We start from the raw sequence: 17,051 nt of genomic DNA, 5'->3' as shown, positions 1-17,051 counted from the left end.
CTGCATGTGCATGTCTTGAATCAGTAAAGCAACTACGTGACCTACTAAATCCTAAGACTCAGCGTATTACTAATTGGCTCCTCCTATATGATGTCTCCCGACCAGAATAACAACGACTCAGTGCCGGTTGTTGTAGTCGAGTCGACCGACTATGTACCAGCATTGGTCGTCGTTGACGTGCAAAACGATTTTGTATCCGGCTCGCTTGCCGTTCCCGAGGCAGAGACCATCATTCCCAACGTAAACGCTCTAATAGATTTGCCTTTCAAGGCGAAGATCGCGACCAAAGATTTTCACCCTACCAACCACGTTTCTTTTGCGAAGACACACGGGAGACCGGAGTACTCTACTCTGCGCGTCTATCACCCTCAGGACGAGCAGAAGATCTTAGAGGCAAATCAAACTCTTTGGCCCATCCATTGCGTTGCCAATACGGGCGGCGCAGATTTCGCACCAGGCGTACAGTCCCACAAGTTCGACGCCATTATACATAAAGGCACACATCCAAGCATTGATTCTTACTCGGCTTTTTGTGATGTTTGGGGCAAGGGTGAGACTGAGCTCCCCAAGGTATTGAGGGAGATTGGCGCAAGCGACGTGTACATTTGTGGACTTGCGGGGGATTATTGTGTCAAGTATACGGCCAGTGACTCCGTAGACTACGGGTACAATACCTGGGTCGTCAGAGATGCCGTGAAGAGTATTGCGTCGAATAATCTGGTATGGGACGAGATGGAAAGCAAGGGTGTCAAGTTTACGACGTTGGAGAAGATTAAAGCCAAACTCTCCGATCCTCAAATTTGAAGCTTTGAGTGTACACATCCCGCATCTTCGTTTCCACAAGAAAAGTACTAGTGGTACTGAAGTTGGACTGTCAGTAAATACGTTCGTCATCTGTTCCACATCATCTTCTGCTTAGGTACTTTCAATCATTGCGAGGGTAGAAAGGGTCTTCACAAGTTCACTTTTGAGCGCGATAACAAACTTTCCTACTTACGAGCAACACATCCCTGGGGGCCAATCCTCTATCAATCAACTCTATTGGAATCAAATGAGAGATTATTGCTTGAATAGAACTGAGCTCCGCCTGTGTATTGAGTTAGGCTCAGTTGTGAGAGGGTTCATCATAAACCTTTGAATGCGCTTGCCCATTGGATGGCGAAGATGCGAAAATCGGATTCACATACAGCTATTCCGATAACTATTCAGTCATCCCATCGTGGGTGAGAAGATCAAGCATTGCTCCTATCACAGGGTGATTTTGTGCTTCGTTAAGGCTGGAGCCATCTTCGATACAGCTTGTCAACAGAAGATCGAGAAGTTGCCTGCACCACCGTTAGATAATTACCATGGAACTGGTGGTCACATACCTCAGTTGATTCACTAATACGCCAATACGCGGCCATGCCTTCAACCTGAGGAATGCATCACCGCTGCTGACATTGAGCCCTCCTTTGACGTGATCGATGGATAAGGAGCCACCAAATAGCAATAATGCATACATTGGCACCTAAGATTAGTCAGAGGCTGTTGCACTTGCTGAAAATCAAGCCTCACCTCTGTGGCATCGCTTAGAAAGATTTTAGAGCTCTGATATTTGTGAAAATACACCAAGAAAGGTGACTTCCAAGATGCGCAGTGGAAAAGCACGCTACCGGGATGGATGAACACCCTGCCCTCTCTTAGGTCGAACATCTTGAATTCCCTAGCAGTGTTGTCTCTTTGAATGGTGCCAGACTGCAATTGGTCGAATTTTATGGCGGCTCTGGGTAAATGCACTCGCACAACCCGTGGCCATAGCCCGCCTAGAATGATAGCTTTCAAAAGGTTGGAGTTCTCGCTGTGTAAATTCAGAGTCGGATCCATAGGATCGCACTGAGGAGGCAGAAATCCACGTTCTTCTAGCGCTGCGCAGAATTCGCGGCGTAGATTGAATACGTCTTGCAAAGTGGTCATGGAGATGAAATTCTAGCAATCGTTATCAGTTCTCCCACTTCAAGCTTTGCGTTTGCATTCATTGGTTTACCTCTTTGCAAAACGATCTGAGATCCTTTCCCAGCTCTTTGAGCTTGCGGCACTGATCGAAAATCTCAAACTGAGTCAACAGATCGCTGTTCTCGGTGTTGAATTTCATCCTTGTTCTATGGATACTGCCATAAGTACTCCGACCGATTTGAAGATGGATGACATACTGCGAGGCTTCATCCCGCCTGTCCGGGTCAACACTTATGTAGAAGGGTTTTGAGGATAACAGGGCAGTAATACTAAGGATAGGATTCAAGCAATGAAATATAGTTCCGAGCACAAGCATCTACCATGTGTTAAGTTAGTCACCAGTAACCCATACGTGCTCGGATCACTCATACCTTTGCCAGTCGAACGTCAAGTGGTATCATTGCCTATAACGAAAGGTGAGTAACGTATTATAATCAGAAAAGGGAGGCGTACTATGTGTCTTCCCAGGGGCGTTAATCTATCCTGCGAGTCAATCGCACCTAATTCTTGCAGCGATTGCCAAGCTTTCATAACTGTGGCAGAGTCAGGAGGGTCGATAACCTGTCCTAGGAGTTTCTATACAATGAAAGCCGGTTTGAGCGGTGAGGACCTGAGTCGAGACAGAAGCTCACTGTAACGTTTCCTTCCTCGTTCATTGCCTTCGCTGATAGTGACACCTGTTCGAGTGGTACTCGTAGAATCTCCGGCTTAGAAAACTCTTCCATAGTCGCACTTTCCGTATGCCTTGTATAGAGTTTGAAGCAAAGTCCAGGGCGCGTACGGCCGGCGCGCCCCCTCCTCTGCCTCGCCGAAGCTCTTGCAATTAGTACCTCCTCTAAACGAGTCAAGTCCTTGTCCGGCATATATCGAGTCTCTTTGACTTTGCCCGAATCAATAACATAAACAATGTCATCAATTGTGATTGAAGTCTTTCAAAATCTGAGAAACAACAAAGTCAAGTCTATAAAAAGCGCACCTCGGCCACATTGGTAGAAGCAATGACCTTCCACTTTGAGGATGTTCTAAATACACGATTTTGCTCCTCAATAGATAGGTTGGCATGCAGAGGGAATGCATCGATTTGTGCGGGGTTCACGCGAGACTTGATTGTATCGATGCACCTTTTTATCTCGTTGACACCTGGAAGAAAAATCAGAACACCTCCCCTCTCGTGTTTCTCCATGATATGTGCAAGTAGCGTAGCAATCAACTAGGATATGGTTAATACTGCTTGTAATAGGATTCGAAGTTTTAGTAGAAGAACCTGATAATCGATATTCCCAGAGCTCGTCAAGTTGTGAATGACGGCCAGCGTTTCGTCGCTGAAGTCGTCCCCATGATAAAACCGCAATTCATCTAGTTTTTTATTATCTATGTCTTTGAGTTGACCAATCGAATACCCTGTAATCGAAACTATATCTTCCAGATATCTTATGGGGAAATAAGGTGAATGTATGTTTGGAATATGTCTGAGTAACGTAAGGCATACCTGTCTGTCACAGGATGAGTGATCCCTGGTATTGCCAAAACGGGAGCGCAGCCGAAGTACTCGGCAAACACTCCATGGTTAATAGTTGCGGACATTAGAACAACCTTCAGTTTGAGGTGGCTTCGTAAGAGCTGTTTGAGTGCAAGCAGGAGAAAATCCCCATCTAGTGAGCGCTCGTGAACCTACAAAAGAGTTAGCTTACGACTATATCTTCAGAGCCAGACTACGCACCTCGTCAACAACGACATGTGATACATTTTGTAGTTGATCGCCATTACTCAGGCGCCGGAGGATGACACCGGTGGTACAAAAAAGGAGGCGTGTGGTTTTTCCATGATTGCCGCTGCCTCTAATAGCATAGCCCACAGTCCCGTCATTTCCTCGTTCATTGGAGACACGTTGTGCCACAGAAATGGCGGAGATCCTACGAGGTTGAGTGACGATGATATAAGGAGCCTCTGTATGTCCCCAGGATTCCTCCTCATAAGACTCGAGGATGTATTGTGGTACTAATCAATAGCCCAAGCGGTCAGTTCTTGAACTCTTCCAAAAAATAAGAGGCACACATTGGGTTGTTTTTCCACTGCCTGCAGACAATAAGCAAGATGATGCATAAGAAGAAGTAACAGGTACCTGTTTCTCCTACCACGACGACGGCTCGATTCTGTGACAAATAATTTAGAAAGTCTCTTCTTGCTTTAAAAGCGGGTAATCGTCTACGCGTTTCACTGATCGTCGATAATATGTTCTAGCAAAGATTACTGGTACATCGCTTTCAGTATCTCTGAAGTCATTGGCTTACAACTGTTTTGACACTTTGCTTTGACGTACGAAGCGCTGATTTGGCTTTTGATCGATTCGGTGGCAAAGGTTCCCTTTCTTTCCTAAAAGGCATCGTCGCGGGTGCATCAATAGTTTCTTCTTCCGGCAACATATTGGTCATTACGGTAGATATGTCAGGTGGACCATTATCTTCAAGACGCGCCCATTCCTCGTCCATGACATTGATCAGGGTCAATGCTAAACTGCCATTGGTGTCTTCGGAGTTCGGAATACAGTTGACTGCGGACAAGACACAGGACAGGATGTGCAAGCGTATGTAAGGCGGCACCTGAGCTGACGTGATGAACATGGGAGAGTAAAAAGGGCGGGGATAGCCTTTGGAAGTGTTGAAAAAAATATGAAGAGTGAGAGGAGCAATAAGGGCTGGTAACTCGTAGTGTCCGTCATTAATATGTACAGCACCTAAAGATAGAAGTTCGTCTTCGTCAAATGCAAATGACGGCAATGCTTGGTCTTGACTCTTCTTATCTTCGACGCCGAGAAGTTTATTTCCTAGTTTCACCAACAGCAGAGGCCAATCATTTAGAATATCGCTGTCGCCGGTAAACTCTTGAACAGCATGAATGGGCCAACCAGCTTCTTTGACTGCTTTATCTTCCATCCATCTCTTCTTTACACCGCTGGTCCCGGAATGAGCAGAAGAAATGAAAGATTTGGATGAATTGGCGACTGGAAGAAATCGGGAGGGTAAATCACACTCGGGCATGTAAAGGAGTAGATACTCCATTACTGCCTCGAACGGACGTAATGTCTTCAAAAGCTTTCCGAGTAGGGGCGATTGTTGAGATAGAAATAATGTCGCTTTCTTGATTTGAGGTTCCTGAAAACCAAGTGTTTTGAGCTGCGCTGATACTTGGGCAATAACTTGCTCATCCAATGCCGAGGACGAATCGTTCCCGTACAGAGCAAATCCCTGACGGTAGATCAGCACCTTGTCGTTACGCAAGATTTTCAAGGCTGGATTTACCTCCTTGATCGCCTTTTCTACTTTTACCCTGAGTAAGGCAGCCATTTTGACCTCAGGGGTATCACTATGCATGCTAGAGATGGTACTCTGCTTGCTTCCAGAGGGTCGACTTCCTGCCTCTTTTCTTTGGGCAACCTTTTCCTGGCGGTTGCGGACCATCTGTAGAGCAGCGAAAGGATCTGCCGCATACATCCATTGAAGATGTTCAGGAGCTGATTTATGTTCGATTGCCAGTTCATTCCAGTAGTCTCTGGGACCAGGTGGTAAGACGCGATTGATTGGGAATCCGTTTTCGAACTAGGATATTGCATATCTTGAACATCAAAGTTGTCACGACGAAGAACATCGCCACGAACGCGGTAAAGAGCATAGGTTGCACCCCATTGTCGTGCCTCCATGATCGAAGGTCGATAGTAGGGTGGATGAGGTGAAAGTCGGACTATCTCGCGTTCAGATGTTTTCTTGTTGATTCTCACAAGGTTCAGTACAAAACTGTATCCTTGCTCCCCATGACGCGGCTGGTTGGAACTTGAATAAGCAGTTTAAGTCAAGAAATTGCGTGATACACACTGTATCGACGATGGGCTTTTCCCAACCCCGTTTCTGGCATCTGTAGGAGGATATAAGCTGCCTCGAAAGTTGGATTATACTAAACATACTTCTCGTGGAGTAAACTCAGTGGAAACTTTGATCCTGGAGGAAACAAAGGTTTTTCCTTCTCATTGTCAGGCTTTGCTATACTCGAGTCTATTGCTTTTGAAGTACTCTTCGACGAATTTCCGGCATTTCCAGACTTGACGATGCCTCGTCTTGGTGGCATACTCTTGGAGAAGAAATGTGCACAGCCATTATCTGACGTAATCAATGATTCGGAGTGCTCGGGAGTCAGCAAGTTCGTATTCCATCCTCCCACCATGGCCAATGATGACCTCTACGACTTGGAATTTCTCTCGTTGGTCGCCAAGATAAGCCAAGAGCTTGTAAACCATCTAAATCTTGACGACAAAGTTCTTGCCGAATTCCTCATTGACCTTCATGAAAAAAGCAAGGGTAACTTGCCAGCTTTCAAGGAAGAGCTACACAAACTGGAAGCTGGCTTCTCCGATTCCTTTGTCGAAAACCTAGACCGCCTCATTCTTAGCATGCACCCGAAATACAAGAAAAGACGCCAAAAGTCCAAAGCGAATAACAAGGCCAAGAATGACGAAGTAGAATTGGATGAAGCAGAACGAAGAAAACGCTTGTTTCCTGGTCTTGCCTTAAAGAACCAGGACCCACCTGCGGCAGTATCGGATGATGTTTTTTTGAGGGAGCTTGGGGATATTGTGAATGGAGTTAAGAGGGCGAGCTCAAAAGAGGATGGACGACCAACGAAAAGGCAGAGACGCTCACGATCACCTCATCGAAGTCCGAGTCCTATGCGAGGTAGAAGCTATGACAACCATCGTGAACGTGCCGATGGTGCTCGTTCTCTGGACGAACGGCCAGTTTTGTACAAGATTTATAGTGGGAAAGTAGTTGGCTTGAAGGATTTCGGGGCCTTTGTTGCACTAGATGGTGTTGCCGGGCGAGCCGAGGGTGAGTATTTTTCTTTGTTCTTATTGAAGGCATATTAACAGTTGCTTAGGTTTGGTTCACGTTTCAAGTATCCAGGCTGGCGCCAGAGCTAATTCTGCCAATGATCTACTCAGCCGTAATCAACCCGTCAAAGTCAAAGTATTGGGCGTGGCCGGTACCAGAATCAGCCTCTCCATGAAGGACGTCGATCAGTTGACGGGGCGCGATCTCACGCCTTACCTTCGCATCCGGTCAGAGGCAGAGCTTGAAGAAGAGCGAGCTCGTACGGTCCATGTGTCATCAGGGGCGAACAATGTTTCTTTGCGGTCAAAGGATGAAGCCCCTGTCAGGTCCGCCAAGCGGCTCACATCTCCTGAACGTTGGGAGCTCAAACAACTCATATCGTCCGGTCAACTCGATGCGTCAGAGTACCCTGACCTTAACGAGGAAGTTAATAACCCTATGGCACATGCTGAAGTAGAGGAGGAATTAGATATCGAAATCCGGGAGGATGAGCCTCCCTTCCTGGCGGGACAAACTAAGCGCAGTCTTGAACTTAGTCCAGTGAAGATTGTCAAAGCACCGGATGGCTCGCTCAACAGAGCTGCACTCAATGGTGCGTCTTTGGCAAAGGAGCGCCGTGAAATGCGACAACAGGAAGCGAATGAAGAGGCTGATTCTCAGGCACGAGACTTCAGCCAGCCTTGGCTAGATCCTATGTCCAAGGATTCGGACAAAATGTTTGCGCAGGATCTTCGCGGAAGCTTAAAGAGCCAAAAGGTGGGGGAAGTGCCAAAATGGAAAGAGCAAAGTTTTAATAAGGCAACAACCTTTGGCGAAATCACAAATCTCAGTATACAAGATCAACGAAAAAGCTTACCCATTTATAAGCTTCGCAATCAGCTATTACAAGCTATTGGAGATGTACGTGTTCCGTTATCTGGACTAGAGTTTCCTACCTGACTTGTATTTCTCAAGCATCAAGTTTTGATCGTCGTTGGTGATACAGGTTCAGGAAAAACAACTCAGATGGTTCAATACATGGCCGAAGAAGGTTATGCTGACAAGGGAAGGATCGGGTGCACGCAGCCGCGTCGTGTCGCCGCAATGTCTGTTGCGAAACGTGTTTCAGAGGAAGTGGGTTGTCGTCTTGGACAAGAAGTTGGCTATACCATCCGTTTTGAGGATTGTACCAGCCCAGAAACTCGTATCAAGTACATGACCGACGGTATGCTACAGCGTGAATGTTTGATCGACCCGCTCTGTAGCAGTTACTCGGTCATTATGTTGGATGAAGCTCACGAACGGACGATTGCTACTGATGTGCTATTTGGACTGCTTAAAAGTAGGATTTTTTTCGGTATCTTCATTATAGCTCGCTAACAGACGTCTTCAGAGGCCGTTAAACGTCGCCCCGATCTCAAGCTCATTGTAACATCGGCAACTCTCGATGCTGAGAAGTTTTCCAAGTATTTCTACGGCTGCCCAATCTTCACTATTCCTGGACGAGCTTATCCGGTCGAAATGCTATACACTAAGGATCCGGAAAATGACTATCTTGATGCGTCCTTGATCACCGTCATGCAGATTCACCTTTCTGAACCCCCTGGTGACGTACTATTATTCCTTACCGGCCAAGAAGAAATCGACACAGCTTGCGAGATTCTATTCGAGCGGATGAAGGCTCTAGGTCCCAAAGTCCCTGAACTTATCATCCTACCTATCTATTCGGCCTTACCTTCGGAAGTGCAGTCGCGGGTCTTCGAGCCCACTCCGCCTGGTGCTCGTAAGGTCGTCATCGCGACCAACGTCGCTGAGACAAGTTTGACCATCCCAGGTATCTATTATGTCGTGGACCCAGGCTTCTCGAAGCAGAATGCTTATGACCCCCGCTTGGGTATGGACTCGCTTGTTGTCATGCCTATCTCTCAAGCGCAAGCCCGCCAGCGGGCTGGTCGCGCCGGTCGCACAGGACCTGGAAAATGCTATCGTCTCTATACGGAAGCCGCCTACAGGAATGAGATGCTCCCCAACTCCATCCCTGACATCCAGCGCACTAACCTTTCATCAACCATCCTACAACTCAAAGCAATGGGTATCAACGACCTGTTGAGCTTCGATTTTATGGATCCACCTCCCTCCCAGACGATGTTAACAGCTTTAGAGAATCTGTATGCTTTGTCTGCGCTGGATGATGAAGGTCTGCTGACGCGTCTTGGCCGTAAAATGGCGGATTTCCCCATGGAACCGCCTCTTGCAAAAATGGTCATAGCATCAGTTGATCTGGGTTGCTCGGAGGACATCTTATCTATCGTCGCAATGCTGTCAGTCCAGACCGTGTTTTACCGTCCCAAAGAGAAGCAGTCACAGGCTGATTCCAAGAAGGCGAAATTCCATCAACCCGAGGGGGATCACCTTACGCTTTTGACAGTCTACAATGGTTGGAAAGCCGCCAACTTCTCGAATCCTTGGTGTTATGAGAATTTTATTCAAGCAAGAAGTATGCGACGGGCACAGGATGTTAGGAAACAGTTACTTGGAATCATGGATAGGTTCGTGAGATTCTGATTTTTGGAGAAGCTGCGACTCACTCGGTTGTCAGATACAAACATGATGTTGTTTCCGCTGGGCGAGATTATAACCGTGTTCGCCAAGCTATTTGCTCAGGTTTCTTCCGGCATGCCGCCAAAAAAGATCCCTCAGAAGGCTACAAAACACTTGCTGAGGGAACACCAGTGTACATTCACCCATCCTCCGCATTATTCAACAGGAATCCGGAGTGGTTGGTGTATCACGAACTAATCTTAACCACGCGCGAGTATTGTCACAATGTGACGGTGATTGAACCGAAGTGGCTGGTAGAATTTGCTCCGCAGTGTTTCAAAGTTGCAGATGCCAACAAGATCAGCAAGCGAAAGAAACAAGAGACGATAGAGCCCTTGTTCAACAAGTATGAGAAGCCGGACGAATGGCGGTTGTCGAAAGTCAGGAGGAGTGCAAGATCGGTAAGTCTCAGTTCCTGTCCTATAACCTTAGTTTATTGCTAACGACCTGTTTCAGTCTCAAACGTTCGGATGAAGGGGACTTTTTACTATTCAATACCCTTGATCCCCAAGTATGCTTCTACATATTCAATGTACTTAATAATTAGTTTATTGCTACAACATGTAAAGTATAATACACATCCTCACATCGTCGATAGCCGTAAAACAGCTGTCGCTGGGCTAGCGCGGGAATGTATTCAAGCACCCAAGTGATTTCGTCAAGATTTCGTTGGGTTACGTTTTTCTTCAGCTTATTTTCGTACTAGGATTTCTCTGCATTCCGTAACTCAGACAATGAATGGGGTGCACGGTTCCATCCTCAACTAGCAGATCCCATTGGTAGAGTACACCGTACAATAGCCTGAGTACTACGCCGTCTTGATCAATGTGCAGAGTTTCAAGTAAAATAAAGCGATGAAAGCATCAGCAACGCGGCAATGAGTGGAAGCTGTATGTAAAAGCTGTATGTAACTGACACTGACAGGCGGGAAGAATACGTACAGCACATCAACTCTTGCCAAGAGCTTACGATCTAACCCACAAACCTCAAAGAGTCTGTACTGACATAATATTTAGCAACTTCTCCAGGTTTGATGACGGCGCTTGAGTCTGGGACAAGCATGAAGGTTTGGGAAAAGGCGCGAGGATGCCCCTCCACGGTCTTTGCAGGCGTGTTAGGTGGATTTCCACTTGGACCTCGACCGTAGGTTACGTTGCCGGATACAATAACGAGGAGAGAAGGTGGAGATGTTCCTGAAGAGTGGAGATAAGATGCGGTGGTATCACAAGCAAAAGGCAAATTAAGTACCAGGAACGGGCTGGCAGTCAAAAGACTGGACATCATGTTTCGTGCTAGGCATGTTTTTGATCAGCTGCGTAAGGCCGTCTGGCCCTTGAGACGGCCTCCCATTCCATAGTAAAGACGAAGACTCTCGATAGAATTTGGGCAGGTCTGCGAGGCGAGTATCAGAGTCGTAAGCAGCATAGTAGAGTCGGGTGAAGTGGTCGGCTGCTCGGGTGGCAATTTCTATGCTATATCATGCTGAGCACAAGTTGCTGATCATTCAGACATAACTCACTCCTGGCGAACAAGCGGAGTCGCCGTAGAGGAAGCTGGTTTTGTCGGGGCAGGTGTAGCCATGTTGACCAGGTTCACCGCCCAAATTTGAGCTCATGTGACCCGTCGCTTCCATTTCATTTCCGTTCCATTCCCTGTTCCCTGTTCCGTACTCCCAAAAAAACATGTTGAATTGTACATAAGCTGCGGCAAGCCAAGCCTTAGGATTAATATAAGGGGAGTCCTTGCTTCCTCTCTTCTCGCCAATCTACAATGGCGAGTGTCGGAAATATCTTAATTGAAGTTTGCGTCGACTCTGTTGAGTCTGCCATCAGGTGAGGAATATACTGTTCCATAAAGCGGTATATATTGAGGTTTTTTTAGCGCTGTAGAAGGGGGTGCTGATAGGTTAGAGTTGTGCGCCAACCTCGGAGCAGGCGGCGGAACTACACCCAGCCTCGGACTCCTGAAAATGGTGAAGCAAGCGGTGAAAGATACACCCATCATGGTAGGTCATGCCATCTCCTGTGAAAGGTCGCATAAAATAGTTTTGACTCTTTTTCAATAGGTGATGATCCGACCAAGGGTCGGAGATTTTTTATACTCTGATTTGGAGCTGGAAGTTATGCTGGAAGATATTCGTACCCTTAGGGACTATGGAATTCGTGGTTTCGTTGTAGGAATACTCACCAGAGACGGACGGGTGGACATCGATCGAATGAGAAAGTCAGGAAACTAGCTACTTTTTGGCTTTGGTTTCTGACTGACTGTGGGGCAGGATCGTCGATGAAATTCTTCCCCTAGAAGGTAGGTCCTTCCCAGACCATCCGGCAGGACGTAGCTGACTTGAGATCGCTTTCAGTATGTTTTCACAGAGCCTTTGACATGACAAAAGATGCAGAAACAGGTTAGCACAGTTATTCTTACGATAGCTTCAGTTGGGGAAGTCAAGGGCCGATATATAGCTCTTCGCGACATCATGGAAATAGGTGGGATATCTCGGATTTTGACAAGGTGAGGGGTGCTCGAAATCTAGAAAATTACTTCCTGGATTTCTTTTTCAGCGGACAAGAAACCACTGTTGTGCAGGCTTTATCAAAAATGGAGTCCTTGTACAACCTATCAAAAAGCCTGACAGATCATGGAGTATGGGGATTAACCTTTCTTCCAGGGTCTGGTATCAATGCAAAAACCTTACCTGAGATCCTCGAGCGGTTGCTGCCCCTGGGGTTGAGAGAAATCCATCTCAGCGCTGGGCGGTGGGTGGCCAACGGGATGGTTTTCAAGCGACCAAACATGGGAATGGGGCTTGGAGGTGAGAGTGATTGGGGGATCTGGCGAACGCAAAGAGATATGGTGAAGGATGTACGGAGGGTGGTGGATATCAAAGTGGAAGAGCATATGCGGCGCAAAGACGCCGCAAAGTAGCGCCCGAGTAGCGTAGTCTCCAAGACTTGCCGAGATGATTGTGCGTTCCTACAAGTTTAATCAAGTATTCAGGTTGACATATAGAGAAGTCATAATTAAATGGGCGTCAATGATGATCAAAAGAAGCCTTCCAGGGCAACGCCCTCGATGGATTCTGGTTTCACATAAAATTTGTAACGTGGCCTCTGCCTTTTTGACCTCCCATGGCTACTTCAAAACCCAAAATCTGGTGGTCTAACATCAGTTTTTTCCTAGGCACCCACCTCGGGGCCCTTATCGGGGCCTACTACTTCCCCATACATGCATTGCCACGCCCAACTATCTGGCTCGCCTTCGCTTCATGGCAATTATCATGTTTTGGGTAGGCCTCGGTTTCGGTCTCTCTTACTACGTGTATTCAACTCATGAGTGGCAGCATCACTATAGGTTATCACCGTTTGTACACCCACAAGTCTTTCAGGGCTTCGCTCGGTCTCCGTATTATACTTGCAGCATTGGGAACTGCAGCACATCAAGGTTCTATTCGAGTGAATCTCTTTCTTTCCTTTGTTCGCGTACCGACTAAATTTTAACTTTGAAATAGTGGTGGTACGTGTGTCTCTTCATGCAGCAAGAATACTAGTTGATGCTGCTCAGGTGTCTCCGCCATCGACTCCATCATGTGTGTATTCAATTGTCTTCCTGCGCTCGTATGGCCCTGACCTGACTAACCGTAGAGATTCACTGATGATCCTCTCCACGACCCGTTGAGTTGCCGTTTTTGCGTGTGTGATACGGAGCTTATGGTGAGCAAACAGATACGCAGCGACGCGGGGTTTATTGTTCTCCCACGTTGGGTGGATTTTTTTCAAACCTATCTACGGGAGACTCAATGTGATTGAAACAGATGATTTGGATAAAGATCTTGGTAGGTCTTTCATACATCCAAATCAAGATAAAGTAAAAATAACCTTATGGCTGCTGCGACCAGTTGTTCGTGTACAACACCGATACTACCGTTAGTATTTGATCTACTCGGTTCAGGACATCATTGTTCAAATGACCTAAGATCTCTTGGCCGTCCTGCTTGGATTTGTTCTACCAGCAACAGTAGGCTGCCTTTGGAGGGACGCCACTGGCGGGTTCATCTGGGGGGGCCTTGTCGCTCGCGTTCTTGGTAAGTGATGTGCGATACCCCGTCGCTTTGAAGGCGGCTCAGCCCATTCCCCTAGTCTGGCACTGCACCTTTCTCGTCAATTCGTAAGTTTCTCGACCATCTGCCAGTCTCCTCGATGGTGACGGCATCAGTTTGGCACATTGGAATGGATTACAGTTATATACGGACGAGAATACCTCGCGGGGAAATCTGGTAGACCATTAACCCATCCAATAATGTGCTGGGGCTGATTGATTATCCAGGTATTGGCACTCTTGACATGTGGAGAAGGAAATCATAATTTTGTAAGCCCTTGCTTCCTAAGGTTGTTCTGAAAGACTCAAAAAGCATTGGTGTAGCACGTCAGTCAGCTCAACATTCGTCTAGATCAAATGAAATTAATATCAAGTAGCATGCGTTTCCCTACGATTTTCGTTCTAGTCCCTGCTTCATGGACTGGGATCCATCAAAGTGGGCAATTCTTGCGTTTCAGTATTTTGGGTTTGCAACAAACCTTCGCCGAGCCAAGTGCGAGGATATCAAAGCAGGGCAGGAACACATGCTACTAAAATACTGGGGAGTTTTGCCTCCCGCTGAACCGGACAAAACCCCTGATTGGACGCTGGAACAAGTTGAGCAGCACATTCACCAGAATGACGGCTGTTGCTTGATCCTGCTGGATGGTTATGTCCTAGACGTCACCTCTTACCTTGTCGAACACGTTGGTATTCACAGCATTTCGCTATATTGTCACTAACTGTCCGATACCAACAGCCTGGGGGTTCCAAAGTCATTCGTGATTACGCTCTCAGAACGACCCGCGAGGCTATAGACTCCTGGCCCGATGCTTCGGTCGCCTTTCATGGCGGAGTCAATATTCACACTTGGGCAGCTAATCAACATATGAAGAGGCTGCGCCTCGCGAAATTGGCCGGGTAAAATTCACGTTTCCTGAAGTACTTGATCCGTGAAAAAAGAAAAAGATACATAGAAATGTAATGTAGACTGATAGTCACGTGACATAGACACTGAGCCCACAAGTATCAGTTAGACAGCATAATCCTACAAGCCTTTAACGCACTTGCTCTATATTCTGAAGTCAGGGAAAACAGAAGATCGAGAAGAACTGGATATGTCAAAGAGAGAACTCAGCAGCCTGACAGGGATGGCTGACGTCGAGGGATCACGACGCAAGCGTCGCAGAGACGATCTTCCTAGCGCGTCCTCCGATGTTGATGCCATTATATCCGAACAGGAAGTGGAGGCATCGTGGCAGAATGAAAGTAACACTATGAAGGGTATTCCATCAGTGAAAGAGCAGGGGCTGGAACTTTGGTTGACGGTGAAAGACGCGAAAAGTAAAGAGTGAGTCGTGCCGCCTCCGCCTGCCTTTCTCGATTCTGATGTATTTATCTCCGTTCCACTCTTCCATCCACCTCTTCTTCTCAAATTCCGTTCACCAGTGGACGTTTGCTCTCTTTAGTTTTCTTGACAAAACCTCCCAAGAAAGTGTATCCAGACTACTACCAGATCATCAAGAGTCCAATAGCATTGGATGACATTAAGAAGCGCCTTGATACCGATGCGTATCCCTCGATGCAGGCTGTTCGCGCAGACTTTGAACTTCTTTTCAATAATGCACTCCAGTATAATATGAAGGACAGCGTAATCTGGAAGGATGCTAAGGAGATGCTGGTACATTTTCTGGCCTCTTGAACCCGAGTCTCAAGCTCACAGTCGTTCTGTTCCCCTTAGAGACTTGTTCATAAGACATACGAGAAATTCGTTCCAGCTACCGTTCCCACTACCGAAGGCGATGATTTTTCAGACAATGACGAGAAGAAGGGAAAATCAAAGGCACCTAACCTCAGCCGATTGATTAAGTCAAGGTTGCAAAAACTAGTCGAGAAGACGGATAAAGAGTGCGTATAATCCGACGAGCGACATGCGTTCTTAGTGGCTGACATGTTCTCAGCGGACGTCTTTTGTCCACCGAGTTTATGGAACTACCGAACAAAAAGCTTTGGGCCATCTATTACAAGCAGATCAAGAAACCACAATGTCTCGAAAATATTTTTGTGCGTGGGCTTTGCTATTGTATGCTTGCTTTACTAATTTGTTCGCAGAGACGAATCAAACGTAAAGAATATCATACCGCGACAACCTTTGCAGCGGACGTAGAACTAGTCTTCTCAAATGCCATGTCTTTCAATCAAGACCACACCCCTATCTGGGAAGATGCATTAACACTCCGTGTATGTTGCGGCTCGTCTGGTAAACACGTCTACTGACCCTCCTCAGGACTATTTCAGGCAATTAATGTCTGATCTCCCCCCACCACATAATCTATCCGAGTATTCGAGTTCAGGTAAAATTACCAACAAAATTAAAATCAAGCCTCCAGTCGCACAAGCAAATGCACCCTCTGAAGCCGTGACTTCTAAAGCTGACAATGCAACCTCGACTTTGCGTCTGCGTGTTCCAGCTGCCAGTACAGTTAAAACCCACAAACCTGTCGCCACACCTCCAGTCACTGAAGCAAAACTTCCATCCACGACGGCTCCTGTACCTTCAGCAACTGCCTCCACTACATCAACGGTGGCAAATCCTCCAGTACCACTACAAACACGACCACCAGCCCAGCCAGTGGTAGTGTCGACAGCCCAGTCTTCTACAAGGACGACACAGCCGGGGCCCGCTTCTCAGCCTTCCACTTTTTCATATTCACACTATTCCCATCCGTATCAGCCTCCTTCTCAGCCAACTCCGGGGCCATCGTCAGCTCCTGTTGTTCCAGCCAAGGTCGTCCCTGCACTGTCAGATTCACCAGCTCCTGCGCCTATAAATCCTAGTCATCAGATCAAGTATATCAAATTAAGGATTCAGCCACTAGGTCGACTTTTTTGGCTAGACTACAGAGAAGGTGTGAAAACGTGGGTGCTGAGATTGACATCTGGCGAGAGTGAAATAGATGTTGATGATCTCGTGTTCCTGGCTGACGAGGAAGAAGAGGGAAGCAGTGATGAAGAAGAAGAAGACTTAGAAGAAAATGACATGGATATCGATGGACCAACAGCCAAAAATGGCAGACCACGAAAGGGAAGAACATCTACGAGGCGCTCGCAGAAGAACACTCCTATAAACATGAGGACCACCAGGTCTGCTGCCGCAGTGGCGAAAAGCAAGGTCATAGAGCAAAAAAAAGAGGACAAAATTGAAGAAGTGCAACTTAAACTCAATGGTACGGTTATGGAAGAAAAACAGGAAGCGGCACGAAAATGGAATATCAATGTATCTGCTGGCTCAAACACGCTTGAAGTTGGAGAAAAGGGGGGATTAATGTGGAAAGTCTATATCGAACGAACAGCTGATTAATTTCCTTCTTTTTCCCTCTTTTTTTCCGATTAATATCTTTTTCTATTATTCAATAAGTAGTAGCGATCCGACACCGCACTTGTAGATGTACTCTATTTAATCTATGGGTGACCAGTAATTTGCCACATGCTGGACCGACTTATTTGGAACGATAAGATTGT

At 46.8% G+C, this 17,051-nt stretch overlaps 7 protein-coding genes across 7 annotated transcripts; 5 read left to right on the top strand and 2 right to left on the bottom strand.

Moving 5' to 3' along the window:
• Window positions 1-65: 65 nt before the first annotated feature.
• AGABI2DRAFT_213939 (hypothetical protein) lies at window positions 66-789 on the top strand (the record flags this gene model as incomplete). The annotated part of the gene is made up of 1 exon (XM_006454106.1): window positions 66-789. A coding segment is annotated over exon 1 (702 nt), but the record flags the coding sequence as incomplete, so codon positions are not given.
• AGABI2DRAFT_213936 (hypothetical protein) lies at window positions 758-6,114 on the bottom strand (the record flags this gene model as incomplete). Its single annotated transcript, XM_006454105.1, has 19 exons — window positions 758-1,325; window positions 1,371-1,510; window positions 1,558-1,968; window positions 2,027-2,141; window positions 2,193-2,311; window positions 2,367-2,399; window positions 2,449-2,571; window positions 2,628-2,924; window positions 2,972-3,205; window positions 3,260-3,425; window positions 3,485-3,666; window positions 3,716-3,993; window positions 4,051-4,071; window positions 4,118-4,232; window positions 4,299-5,240; window positions 5,295-5,591; window positions 5,651-5,812; window positions 5,865-5,904; window positions 5,954-6,114. The coding sequence occupies 19 exons, from the start codon at window positions 6,112-6,114 to the stop codon at window positions 1,202-1,204; spliced, it is 3,960 nt and encodes a 1,319-aa protein (XP_006454168.1). The 3' UTR covers window positions 758-1,201.
• Window positions 6,115-6,607: 493 nt separating this feature from the next.
• AGABI2DRAFT_189464 (hypothetical protein) lies at window positions 6,608-10,050 on the top strand. Its single transcript, XM_006454104.1, has 6 exons — window positions 6,608-6,872; window positions 6,922-7,775; window positions 7,830-8,196; window positions 8,248-9,403; window positions 9,454-9,856; window positions 9,912-10,050. The coding sequence occupies exons 1-6, from the start codon at window positions 6,713-6,715 to the stop codon at window positions 9,927-9,929; spliced, it is 2,958 nt and encodes a 985-aa protein (XP_006454167.1). The 5' UTR covers window positions 6,608-6,712; the 3' UTR covers window positions 9,930-10,050.
• A 377-nt stretch (window positions 10,051-10,427) lies between these two features.
• Window positions 10,428-11,036, bottom strand: AGABI2DRAFT_147534 (hypothetical protein; the record flags this gene model as incomplete). Its single annotated transcript, XM_006454103.1, has 3 exons — window positions 10,428-10,648; window positions 10,704-10,927; window positions 10,975-11,036. The coding sequence occupies 3 exons, from the start codon at window positions 11,034-11,036 to the stop codon at window positions 10,428-10,430; spliced, it is 507 nt and encodes a 168-aa protein (XP_006454166.1).
• Window positions 11,037-11,195: 159 nt separating this feature from the next.
• AGABI2DRAFT_189463 (hypothetical protein) lies at window positions 11,196-12,498 on the top strand. The gene is made up of 8 exons (XM_006454102.1): window positions 11,196-11,287; window positions 11,337-11,460; window positions 11,521-11,678; window positions 11,731-11,759; window positions 11,815-11,859; window positions 11,918-11,966; window positions 12,017-12,420; window positions 12,470-12,498. The coding sequence occupies exons 1-7, from the start codon at window positions 11,226-11,228 to the stop codon at window positions 12,378-12,380; spliced, it is 831 nt and encodes a 276-aa protein (XP_006454165.1). The 5' UTR covers window positions 11,196-11,225; the 3' UTR covers window positions 12,381-12,420; window positions 12,470-12,498.
• A 64-nt stretch (window positions 12,499-12,562) lies between these two features.
• AGABI2DRAFT_196994 (hypothetical protein) lies at window positions 12,563-14,598 on the top strand. Its single transcript, XM_006454101.1, has 11 exons — window positions 12,563-12,741; window positions 12,796-12,907; window positions 13,012-13,041; window positions 13,097-13,125; window positions 13,178-13,287; window positions 13,351-13,377; window positions 13,429-13,536; window positions 13,592-13,619; window positions 13,668-13,728; window positions 13,928-14,236; window positions 14,290-14,598. The coding sequence occupies exons 1-11, from the start codon at window positions 12,584-12,586 to the stop codon at window positions 14,452-14,454; spliced, it is 1,137 nt and encodes a 378-aa protein (XP_006454164.1). The 5' UTR covers window positions 12,563-12,583; the 3' UTR covers window positions 14,455-14,598.
• Window positions 14,599-14,806: 208 nt separating this feature from the next.
• Window positions 14,807-16,890, top strand: AGABI2DRAFT_196990 (hypothetical protein; the record flags this gene model as incomplete). The annotated part of the gene is made up of 6 exons (XM_006454100.1): window positions 14,807-14,880; window positions 14,979-15,210; window positions 15,271-15,437; window positions 15,491-15,593; window positions 15,642-15,770; window positions 15,817-16,890. 6 exons carry the CDS (start codon window positions 14,807-14,809, stop codon window positions 16,888-16,890), a joined length of 1,779 nt encoding a protein of 592 aa, XP_006454163.1.
• Window positions 16,891-17,051: the final 161 nt, after the last annotated feature.

This window comes from Agaricus bisporus (genome assembly GCF_000300575.1).
Source record: "Agaricus bisporus var. bisporus H97 unplaced genomic scaffold AGABI2scaffold_1, whole genome shotgun sequence".
NCBI classification, from domain to species: Eukaryota; Fungi; Basidiomycota; class Agaricomycetes; order Agaricales; family Agaricaceae; genus Agaricus; species Agaricus bisporus.
The sequence above is the reverse complement of the archived record's forward strand: the minus strand, read 5'-3'. Positions and strand labels throughout refer to the sequence as shown.